Source organism: Rhinopithecus roxellana, chromosome 11, assembly GCF_007565055.1.
Source record: "Rhinopithecus roxellana isolate Shanxi Qingling chromosome 11, ASM756505v1, whole genome shotgun sequence".
Classification (NCBI taxonomy): Eukaryota; Metazoa; Chordata; class Mammalia; order Primates; family Cercopithecidae; genus Rhinopithecus; species Rhinopithecus roxellana.
This window is the reverse complement of record NC_044559.1, coordinates 52371114-52383242: the sequence shown is the minus strand read 5'-3', so window position 1 is coordinate 52383242 and position 12129 is coordinate 52371114. Positions and strand designations below refer to the sequence as shown.

The 12129-nt window shown below is 51.4% G+C and overlaps 1 protein-coding gene across 5 annotated transcripts in view; it reads right to left on the bottom strand.

Annotated features, from left to right (window-relative positions):
* Positions 1-4136: 4136 nt before the first annotated feature.
* Positions 4137-12129, bottom strand: part of LRRC27 (leucine rich repeat containing 27) — a 49514-nt gene continuing 41521 nt past the window's right edge. For 4 of the 5 annotated variants that reach the window (XM_010359852.2, XM_030940706.1, XM_030940708.1 and 1 more), the window contains one exon: positions 4137-4512. In XM_010359852.2, the coding sequence (XP_010358154.1) occupies positions 4354-4512 (159 nt within the window). In that variant the 3' untranslated portion in view covers positions 4137-4353. Of the gene's footprint in view, positions 4565-12129 lie in introns of all 5 variants that reach the window. The other variant, XM_030940705.1, reaches the window with a different exon arrangement.

The following is a 12129-nucleotide window of genomic DNA, read 5'->3' as shown; positions in this document are numbered from 1 at the left end:
GGCAGGAAGCATCCAGCACGGGAGAAAGAGGAAGGCCAGAAGACTCAGCCAGCCAGCTTCAGCCACCTTCTTCTGCCTGCTTTTTCCAGCCATGCTGGCAGCCGATCGGATGGTGTCCACCCACACTGGGGTGAGTCTTCTCCTAGTCCAGTAACTCAAATGTTATCCCTTCTGGAAACACCTACAAACAATACTTTGCATTCTTCAGTCGAATCAAGTTGACACTTAATATGAACCATCACACACGGCAACCCTGCACCCACATAAAAGCTGCATTCCCAATACAAGATAAAAAGGTATTTCACAGAAAGTGTTAACGCTTTTGTGCCTGCTCACAAATTTCCTTTTTTTTACTATGGTCCTTACGCTGGATTCATTTATCTTGAATTGGTAGGCAGCCGCAGCTGTAAACCTCAATCTTAGGAACATATCAAGAAACTCAACTTTTCCTTGAAATGTCGTGACTTTTCTCTGCTTCTCAGGAGTCCTGCGGCGTGACTGGTGGTGCTCCATGGGCCCCGAAGTGTTCTTCAAGGTTTATAGTATTGCGCCAAACACAAGAAATACACAAGAACATCCAGATGGCACCTTTTCTTCAAGTTGGGGTCTCACTCTGTTGCCCAGGCTGGAGTGCAGTGGTGCAATCACAGATCACCACAGCCTCGACCTCCTGGGCTCAAGGGATCCTCCTGCCTCAGCCTCCCAAGTAGCTGGGACTGCAGGCATGTGCCACTATGTCCAGTTAAAATAGACCACTTTTGGCCGGGCGTGGTGGCTCAAGCCTATAATCCCATCAGTTTGGGAGGCCGAGACGGGCGGATCACGAGGTCAGGAGATCGAGACCATCCTGGCTAACACAGTGAAACCCCGTCTCTACTAAAAATACAAAAAATTAGCCGGGCGCGGTGGCGGGCACCTGTAGTCCCAGCTACTCGGGAGGCTGAGGCAGGAGAATGGTGGGGACCCGGGAGGCGGAGCTTGCAGTGAGCTGAGATCCGGCCACTGCACTCCAGCCTGGGCAACAGAGCAAGACTCCATCTCAAAAAAAAAAAAAAAAGACCACTTTTTATTGTGATACACAATGTACTGAAGACATGAACTGCCCATGCACAGATTAGCACCACATGGTGTTTTAAGCAGATCCTTGAAATGCTTACGTTTACTGTAATAGCAACAGGAGGTGGCTTTGTAATTATTCCAGCAGCACACTGTGGACTGCAGTTAATTTAATGCAGTTCTAATTTAATGCTGTGTTTTTTTTTTGTTTTTTTTTTGAGACAGAGTTTTGCTCTTGTTGCCCAGGCTGGAGTGCAATGGCGCAATCTCGGCTCACCACAACCTCTGCCTCCCCGGTTCAAGCGATTCTCCTGCCTCAGCCTCCCAAGTAGCTAGAATTACAGGCATGCGCCACCACGCCCAGCTAATTTTGCATTTTTAGTAGACATGGCGTTTCTCCGTGTTGGCCAGGCTGGTCTCAAACTCCTGACCTCAGGTGATCTGTCTGCCTCAGCCTCCCAAAGTGTTGGGATTACAGGCGTGAGCCACTGCCCCCGGCCAACGCTGCATCTTTATGGCGACATTTCTCTCTACTGTGAATGGTCCATGATGGTCTGTATATTTTATGCATTCGTGACATACCTTTTTCTTTCTTTTTTTTTTTTTTAGATATTTCTAGGCTATGTGGTTCATCTGCAAATTTTTTCAAATTGTTGCAAATTTCCAAAAATTTTTCCAATATATTTATTTTAAAAAATCCACTTATAAGTGGACCCTTATAATTCAAACTCTTGTTCAAGGGTCGACTTATATGGTGCTTTGCACTCACTAAAATCTTACGAGACAAATGTAATATGTTATAGAAAAAAGAAGAAAAGAGATATAAAGGGAATGAAAAGATGGAGAATTTCAACAGAGAATCGGCATTCACAAAAAATTACCGGACACCTTAGACCTGAAAAACACAACATCTGAAATTTAAAACTGATTGAAAGAAAACACTTATTTTTAAAAATCATTATAATGATGATGTAAAAGGATCTAGTGGAAAAGGTGGACGGCATCTGCGAGCAGATGTGGAATTACGGCAGAGATGAGAATGAGAACACGGAGGTGACAGGAGACGCTGGAGATGAGAAGGATGGCATCTGAGACCACGCACTCCCTGAGAACACGGAGGTGACAGGAAATGCTGGAGATGAGAAGGATGGCATCTGAGACCACGCACTCCCCGAGAACATGGAGGTGACAGGAAATGCTGGAGATGAGAAGGATGGCATCTGAGACCACACACTCCCCGAGAACATGGAGGTGAGAGGAAACGCTGGAGATGAGAAGGATGGCATCTGAGACCACGCACTCCCCGAGAACATGGAGGTGACAGGAAACGCTGGAGAGGAGCAGGATGGGTTCCGAGACCATGCACTCCCTGAGAACACGGAGGTGACAGGAAACGCTGGAGATGAGCAGGATGGCATCTGAGACCACGCACTCCCCGAGAACATGGAGGTGAGAGGAAACGCTGGAGATGAGCAGGATGGCATCTGAGACCACGCACTCCCCGAGAACATGGAGGTGACAGGAAACGCTGGAGGGGAGCAGGATGGGTTCCGAGACCACGCACTCCCTGAGAACACGGAGGTGACAGGAAACGCTGGAGATGAGCAGGATGGCATCTGAGACCACGCACTCCCCGAGAACACGGAGGTGACAGGAAACGCTGGAGAGGAGCAGGATGGGTTCCGAGACCACGCACTCCCCGAGAACACGGAGGTGACAGGAAATGCTGGAGATGAGAAGGATGGCATCTGAGACCACGCACTCCCTGAGAACACGGGGTAAGAGGAAACGCTGGAGAGGAGCCTTGCCATAGGGCAAGGCTTCACAGTTTCAAAGGACTGGGATCATAGCGGACACACTCTCTGATCAACAACCAGGTGAGCAACTTGGAAGCTGAGCCCCAAGCCCAGTTAAACCTTCAAAGGAGAGCAGCTCAACCCATGGCTGACTCCAGCCTCTCAAGAGACCCTGACCAGCAACGCCGGCTGAGCTGCCCTGACTCCTGCCCTCAGGCCTGAGAAATGAGAAATGGCCAAGGTCTGCTGCTGCAGCTGCTGGGCCGCAACAGGTCACTGACACCTCTTCTAGCTTCTTGAATGGAAAGCTTAGATGATCAATTTCACACCTTTCTTCTCTAATACGTGGGTTTGGTAGTGATGCATTTTTCTCTAAGCACCAGTTCCTACTTTCTGAGCGTTTAGCTCGGAAAGTAGGAAGTGTAGGGCGCAAAGACCCATGAGACAGAAAACAAACAGCAAATCCAGTGAAGCCAAAACCCAGGGCTTTTGGAAAAGAGGAACAAAATTGATAAATCCATAGCAAGAATGATGAAGAACACCAGGTCAAGAATAAAAGAGGGGACATTATTACAGATCCTAAAGATACTGAAAATAAGAGGAACTTTATGCTAATACATCATACAACTTGGATGAAATGAGGAAACTCACTGAAAGCCATATTTACCAAAATTAACAGAAAAAGAAACAAAGTCTGAATAGTCTCACCTCTGTTAAAGAAATCAAACCAAAGATGTTTTCAAGATCCAATCAAACACTCATCACAAGAGACTGAGTCACATGGAATCTACACAGCCCGCGCAGACAGCGTGAAATAAGGCTATCTACGATGCCGAGGTCTGCGGACCCTGCTGTGTCCCTGGGGTGGAGTCCGCTGTCCCACGTGCAGGCTGAGTGGTAGCAACCAGGAAGGGGTCAAGGCTGAAAGGAGGGCCCTGTAGCCGAGCAAGGGGCAGGGGAAAGGAGGGCCCCATAGCTGGGCAGGGAGCAGGGAAAAGGAGGGCCCTGTCGTTGGGCAGGGAGCAGGGTAACCACTCCCCTGAAGCCCCTTTTGGCTCTTATCCCTCCCTCCTAGCCAAAGGTGGTGCTGCAGGGACTTCTGGCTTGGCGGGAATGGGATGACCTGGTCTCCTATCTCACACTCAAATAACTAAGTGAATGAAAGCTGTGAGTACTGTTGTAACAAGGGCTCCAGGGCAGGAGAGAGGCAGGCGCCTGAGCACGAGCATTCTGTCACATGGCTTGGCAGGAGCCTGCGGAAAGAAGTGAAAGCAGACCACGTGCTCACAGTGTCCTTTCTTTTAATACGGCTGAAATCTTCCACAGCCTCAGGAGAGGAACACGGACTTGTCTAAGGAAAACAGCAGGCTGCCGAGAAATCAGCCCTAAGGGTAACACTGAACCTGGCGCTCTTCCGGCCACCACACAGGAGGCGACGCCTGGGAAAGAAGAATGAGCGGCTCCTGTCTGAAGATGTCTCTATTAGTCCAGCCACCCGGTGTCACTGGTATCTGCGAACATTTCCTGATTCTTCATATTTTGTATTAAAAAATGTATTTTGTGGCTGTGATGCTGGCGGGCCAAGCGACAGGTTTCCAGCGAGGGCCGCCCATCGACGGTCTTTGTTCAAGGCTAATACTTCATCCTGTAGCTCTTTGGCCTTGTGGGAGACAAGGAGGGGGAGACGTTACTTTGTCCTGTAGCTCTTTGGCCTTGTGGGAGACAAGGAGGGGGAGACGTTAGAAAGGCTGGCAGGACTTAGGGCATCCATACGTCTCTGGTTCAGATTCCACGTGGGGCCCAGGCCGTGTGGGAGTGAGCAGAACCAGTCCTGCTCCCCTGGGGCCCCTGCAAGCCGCATCATGGCACGGTCTTCCCTGCAATGGGGCCCGGCAGCCTACTTCCAGCCAGCTCCCAGGCCTTCCACCTCATGAGGACACCACCCTCTGCTGGCACACACATGGCCACTCATCCTGGTGTCCCCACAGCCCCACCCAGGTGTCCTGTGCAGACACAGGTCAATGGATGAACAGAGACTCAGGGCATCATCCTGTGGGCACAGGGAAGGCTGGTGCCACACCCAGTGTGTTGGAAAGCATCACCACAGCCATGACCACACCTGAAAGCCTGGGAAGCAGATGGGGCCACAATCGCCACCTCTACCCCACAGACACAGAAGCCATGGATCAGGGGTTCCTAGAGAAAGAACTTGCCGAGCCTGAAACCAGAGGCAGGCTTTCTGTTCCAAACCCCATGGTCCAGGGCCAATCCCCTGGGCAGAATAAGGTGAGGCTGAGAAGGGCACTGCAGGGGGCCTCAGGTGGAGAAACTGAGGAGGGGCTCTTCCTGTTCCTGTCCCTCCAGCCCTCTGCAGAATCCCAATCTCCCCACTCCAAGCACAGGAGCCCTGGGCTACCCGGCTTTCCTCTCCCTCCCCAGCTTGCCTCACTGGGGGCACAGGTTGGACACGACCTCCAGTGCAGGTCTCAGGAGACCCCTGCAGCCTCCCCCCCAATACAGACAAATCATAGCAGGTCCCTGGAGAGCACTGCATCCCACCCCCCATACAGCCATAATGACAGCAGGTCCTCGGAGAAGACCCCTGCAGCTTCCCCCCACCCCATACAGCCATAATGACAGCAGGTCCCTGGAGACCCCTGCAGCCTCCCCCTCCATAGAGCCATAATCACAGCAGGTCCCCGGAGACCCCTGCAGCCTCCCCCTCCATATCACAACTGTGGACTACAGCAGCACTCATGGCTTCTGGCTCTGTGACTCGGTCAATATTACTTGTCACTGACCCAGTAAATAGTCATTGATAACGTTATTCGCTTCCCATAGAAACCTGTATTCCCTGTAGGATGCATAACTGCCTCCTTTAAAAATGTTTGCTTTGTTTTCTATATCTGTCATTACATCCTTTCCAACTGTAAAACCTCTCTCAACATCCTCCTCCACTGGCCAAGTCCTCAGACTGACCTGGTCTCCCTGGGGAGACCCCCGACAGGCCCCTCTCACAGCAGCCGGTGGCCAGGGGCTTCTGGGTCAGCTTCCTTTCCTCTGGAATTCTTACCTTCCTCTCTCAGCATCTACTCCCTTGTTTTGATAGAACAAATTCTACAGTGGCTTCTGGAGAAAGACTCGCTAGATGGGAAGCAGCATTTTGAGTCCTTGCATGTCTGAAAACGTCTTATTGTGTGCTGACCCCTGACCTTGCACTCGGAGGACCGAATCCCTGTGCCTGCTGAGGGCAGTGCCATCACTGAGACCAGCTCCCTCCCAGTGCCTGGTTCTGTGTGGGCCTCTCTCCCCGCCCTCCCTGGAGTCTCGGGGGGTCCGTCCTGCTCTGGTTTGGGACGCTGAGCCGTGGTGCCGGCTGTGGGCCCTTCTGGCAGGAAGCACACTGGCTCCTTCGGGAAGAGCCCTCCTGCACCCTCTCCCTCCGTCTGCTCGCGTCTCTCCTGCTGGAACCTGCCGGATGCTTTGCTCTGCTTGGGTCGTCCTCTAACTTCCTTTCCTCTCGTCTCATCTCTGCTTCCCATCTCCCCTTCCTGGGTGATTTATGCATCGACTAATTTAATTTTTAAAATTTTTCCCACATTTTAAACTTTGCCTTGGGAGTTCTTCTGGGTTATCTGAGTGTTCACTTTTTTTTTTTTTTTCCTGTTTTTTGAGACGGAGTCTCGCTCTGTCACCCAGGCTGGAGTGCAGTGGCCGGATCTCAGCTCACTGCAAGCTCCGCCTCCCGGGCCCACGCCATTCTCCTGCCTCAGCCTCCCGAGTAGCTGGGACTACAGGCGCCCGCCACCGCGCCCGGCTAATTTTTTGTATTTTTAGTAGAGATGGGGTTTCACTGTGTTAGCCAGGATGGTCTCGATCTCCTGACCTTGTGATCCGCCCGCCTCGGCCTCCCAAAGTGCTGGGATTACAGGCGTGAGCCACCGCACCTGGCCTGAGTGTTCACTTTCTAAAACAGCCTGCTGGGTTTCATGGCAGCAGATTTGTCTGTTCCCATGGGGGGATTTTAATTCTGACTTGTCATTTTTAAGTGTCCCCTAATGTCCGCATCCGTCTGAAGCTTGCTCCCCAACCAGCTAGCTTTGGCCTCTCCCTCACCTTGGGGCTTCCCTCAGTAGCTGAGCAACCACTCGTGACTGAGGCCCTGGAGCGAGGCTGAGATTGGGGTGTTGGTGGAGAGCTGCTGGCTGCTCAGTGCAGGCCGGGGCTGTCTGGGGGACACCCAGGTGGCTTCTGTCTTGGTTGGTTGATATCTCAGACAGCACCACGGAGCTGGCTGGCCCTCCTGGTCAGTTGTGCACCTGATCTTCTGCAGGGCTCTTTAGGTCATACGTGGCCGCTGTCACCACCATGGCGCTTGGTTGGTCAGTTTCTCTAGAGGCAGCCCTGTCTCCTGCTGGGTAGGCTGGAGGAGTCAGTGGGCTGGGCAGAGTAGGGAAGCTGACTCAGGGCCCTATCGTGACCCGTACAGAGTCCACTTAATTTTTTTTTTGAAACGGAGTTTCGCTCTTGTTGCCCAGGCTGGAGTGCAATGGTGCCATCTCAGCTCACTGCAACCTCTGCCTCCCAGGTTCAAGTGATTCTCCTGCCTTTGCCTTCCAAGTAGCTGGGATTACAGGCAGCGCCAACATGCCCAACTAATTGTTTGCATTTTTAGTAGAGACGGGGTTTCACCATGTTGGCCAGGCTGGTCTCAAACCCCTGACCCCAGGTGATCCACCCACCTCAGCCTGCTAAAGTGCTGGGATTGCAGGCCTGCGCCACCGCGCCCCGGCCTCTGCTTCCAGTCCCTCTGTGGTTGGTTTTGTCTTCCTGTGCTCTGGGGCTGCATCACCTTGCATCTTTGCTGGCATTTTGTTCGGCAGGCCCTTCACGTTGCACCACTAGGGGGCTTCCTTCGTGCAAAATCGCCCAGGCCTCCGTGTGTGAGGACAGGGCTCCCCTGCCAGCCCCCCGACGACAGCAACTGAGACCAGGTGGAGCAGTGTGTCTGAGAGGACAGCACCCACACCAGAGACAGACTACTGCACACTGGCTCTGCAGCCCTGGCCCACGGCCTCCACCTGAGGGCTGAGGTGGCTGCCCCTGCTCTGGCCATCATGTTTGCATTCCAGCCAGGAAGGGAGAGGACAAAGCTCAGGACGTCCATGCTCATCTGCTCGCATCCTGCCGGCCGGAACAGAGCCACAGGCCCATGTCTGGCTGCAAGGGAGGGAGAGAAATGTGGCCATTTGTGGGGCAGCCTGTGCCCAGCTGAGACGTGAGGCTCTATTACTACAGGAAAGACCTGGGGAAGGGGGAGCCTCCTGACAAGAGGGCAGGCTCCTCTCCATTTTCTCGTCCTGAGGAGTGAAGGTCGTTTTTGTTCCCTCTCCTGTCATTCTGGTGGCTTCTGGGCAGAGTGGAGATCAGTCTACGTGCAGAACGGGCCGTGTTGACCTGGAAGGGCCACGTCTGTGGCTGGTTTGTTTTCAGCAGCTTTTTCATCCCTCTGGTCTTTCTTCTCTCTCTCCCTTGACCCGTCCATCCTGGCCCTCTAATCAAACACAAGCTCCTGGCTCATGGGCTGGACTCCAGCCCCTCCTACTTCCCCCATTTGGCATCCCCTTCTCCCACGGGCTAGGCTTCAGGGCGCACGGGGTGGTGGTGGGTGCTCCCGACGCACACCATGTCACCGAGGACTCCTCGCTAGCGCCACACCATGCACGGCACTGCGCAGAGGCCTTGAAGGAAACACGGGGGCCGGGGAAGAAGCCGGCAGAACGAGACTCTGCTTCTAGAGGCGTAGTGTGCACTTGGATGGTTGTCTGCCTGGAACATGCCAACCGTCTCAGGCACGTGCGTGCCCGCCTCCACACAGGCCGGCGCCTCCACACAGGCCGGCGCCTCCACACAGGCCACGGAGCCTCCACACAGGCTGGCTGCACAGCCACGGAGCCTCCACACAGGCTGGCGCCTCCACACAGGCCACGGAGCCTCCACACAGGCTGGCTGGCTGCACAGCCACGGAGCCTCCACACAGGCTGGCTGCACAGCCACGGAGCCAGGGCCCGTCTCATGCTGCTGCAAGGTTTGCTCAGGCCCTGCCTGGGGCCCGGCTCTAAGGAAAGACACACTCTTCTGGCAAAGCCCGAGGCTTCACCTGCAGGGAAGGCCAGCATGATCGTCTCGCCAGGATTATACAAATAGCTTCCCTACTGAGTCTAAAGAACACAGCCCTTTCTTTTTTGCTAGTGGGCCTGTGTAGACAGCAGAAAAAGGGAGGGTCATTTGGAATGGACTGAGCCTACAGGAGGTCCAGTTTCAGAAAAAACTATAATGAAGATTGTTTCCTAAAAATGAGGCCATCAGGTGGCACGGATGCCTGCCACACTGTTCTGGACTGTCTCAGAGGGTCCCTTCTCCCCTGCCCCACCCACCCACCTGGTCCTCTGTGAGAGGCAGTGGGACAGAGGAGAAGGATGGCTGGAGCTTGTGGACGGCCAACACCACCTGTCTCCACACAGTTCACCTCCTCCAGGGCAGGATCAGCTGCTTCCCAACTCATTCTTGGGAGTTTTAAAACCCCTTCCTCTGGCTCTCCCAGCCAGGACTGAAATGAAGGGAACCACCCCATGGGCATCCCCTGGGCTCAAGCGCTGCAGGAGCCTGTCACGGAAAGTTAGCGGGTGTTCATGTCCCTGTCTCCTGGGCAGGGTGACACAGCACATCCCTCCCTGCCTCTTGGCAGTAACTTGGAGTTGGCACACGACAGAAGCCAGTGCTGGTGACCTGAACCCTTCATCAAGAACTTCACGTGAATTTTTTTTAGTCACAGAAAAACACGAGACAGGTATTAAAGCACGAGGTGAATTTGTGGCAATTCACGTCCCCAAGAAGACAGTGCAGCATTTGGACCTTGGCTTTGCATTCAGACATGCCCAGGTTGGATGGAAAGCGCCGCCGTTCACAGTGTCACCGTGGGGCCAGTTACGGCACTTCTGGGAGTCTTGTTTTCTGATCCGTGAAATGGGTGGCAGTGCCTTCCTCCTAAGGTGGCATGAAAGTCAATGAAGAGACAGGCGTGGCCTGGGGTATGCATTTGAGATCAACTGCCACAGTGTCCTTCTGGGTCATTCTCTTTTGTCTCACGGCCCCCCTTCTCTGCGTGTAACCAGGGCGGGGGAGCACAGGAGAATCGTGGGGGACACGAGAGCCAGCTCTCAGGTTTCAGATTTCCAAGCAGACTTTAAAAAACCAGGACTTGATTTTTTTAGAGCAGCCTTCATCCCACACCGGAGTGGTACACCTGATGCACACACATGGACGTAGTTTCCACCACCGAGAGTCCACAGTCGACATGCGGGCTCACGTGTGGGGTGGCACAGTCCGTGGGGCTTAGACAGACGCATCACCACATGGATCCAACAATACAGCATCACGGAGAGTAGTTTTACTGCCCTAAAACCCTTTGTGTTCTGCTGATTCACCCCTCAATATCCTACTACCCCCACCCGGTCACCACGACCCCTTTACCATCTCCATCTGTGTACGGCCGTCTCACGCTGGCGTGCTGGCTCCCCTGCGTCTTCTCATTGCTGATGGCTCGTTTCCTGCCAGTGCTAAGCAGTGTTCCACTGTCTGGATGTTCCAGTTTATCCAGTCACCTGCTGAAGGACATCTTGGGTGCTTCCAAGTTTTGGCAATTATGAAAAAAGCTGCTATCTCTATGTGCAGGTTTTGGTGTAGACGTAACTTTTCATTTCCTTTGGGTAAACACCAAGGAGTGTGATTCCTGGATTGTAAGATGAGAGTGTGATTTATTTTGTAAGAAACTGTTAAACTGTCTTCCAAAGTGGATGTACCATTTTATATTCCCAGCAATTAATGAGCGTTCCTGTTGCTCCACATCCTCGCCAGCGTTTGGTGGTGAGTGTTTTGGATTTTTTGTGTGGTGAATCTCCTTGTCTTAACTTGCATTTCTGACGACACACAATGTGAAGCTTCTTTTCACATGCCGATCTGCCATCCACGCATCTTCTTTGATGAGGTGTCTCTGCAGATTCTTGGCCCATTTTTTAATTGGCTTGTTTGCTCCTTTTTGTTGAGATTTTCAGAGTTCTTGGTATAGTTTAGATAACAGTCCTCTATCGGGTGTATCTTTTCCAAATATTGTCTCCCAGTCTGTGGCCTGTCTTATCCTCTTGGCAGTGTCTTACATAGAACAGAAGTTTTTGATTTTAATGAAGCCCGGCGTATCAATTATTTTTGTCACGGATCTTGCTTTGGTGTTGTATTTAAACATCATCACCATACCCAAGGTCACTTAGGTTTTCTCCTATGTGATCTTGTAAAAGTTGTACAGTAACACATTTTACGCTTAGGTCTATGATCCATTTTGAATTAATTTTTGTAAGGGGTGTGAGGTCTATGTCTAGATTCTTTTTTGTTTTTGGCAGTTGTTCCAGTACCATCTGTTGAAGACTATGCTTTCTCCACTGAGTTGCTTTTGTTCCTCTGTCAAATCAGTTAACTATATTTGTGTGGGTCTATTTTGGGGCTCTCTATTCTATTTGTCTATTCTTTGGACAATATCATACTGCTATTGTAGCTCTAGAGTCTTCAAGTTGGGGGGTGTCAGTCCTCTGACTTGCTTTTCCATCAGTACTGTGTTGGATATTCTACGTCTCATCCTCTCCATCTATGCTTTAGAAACAGTTTGTCAATATCCACAAAACAATTTGCTGAGATGATGATTGGGAATGCATGTGAAACCTAAAGCTGGGAAGAACTGACTGCCAACAGCACTGAGTCTTCCTGTCCATGAACATGGACTATCTGTCCATTGATTTAGTTACTTACTTCATTAACGTTTTGTAGTTTTCCTCATATAGATTTTGTATACATTTTGTTAGATTTTTTTACTTAGTACCCTTTTTTTGGTGCTAATTTAAATGTTACGTTTTTAATCTTAAATTCCACTTGTTAATTGCTGGTTCATAGGAAGGTGACTGACTTATGTATATTAACCTTGTATCCTGTAACCTTTTCTATAATCACTTATTAGTTCCAGGAAATTTTTGTCAATTCTTTGGGATTTCCTCCATATATAATCATGTCATCTGAGAACAAAGACAGTTTTATTTCTTGTTTCCCAGTCTGTATACCTTTTATTTCCTTCTCTTGTCTTTTTTTTTTTTTTTTTTTTTTTTTGAGACGGAGTCTCACTGTGTTGCCCGGACTGGAGTGCAGTGGCCGGATCTCAGCTCACTGCAAGCTC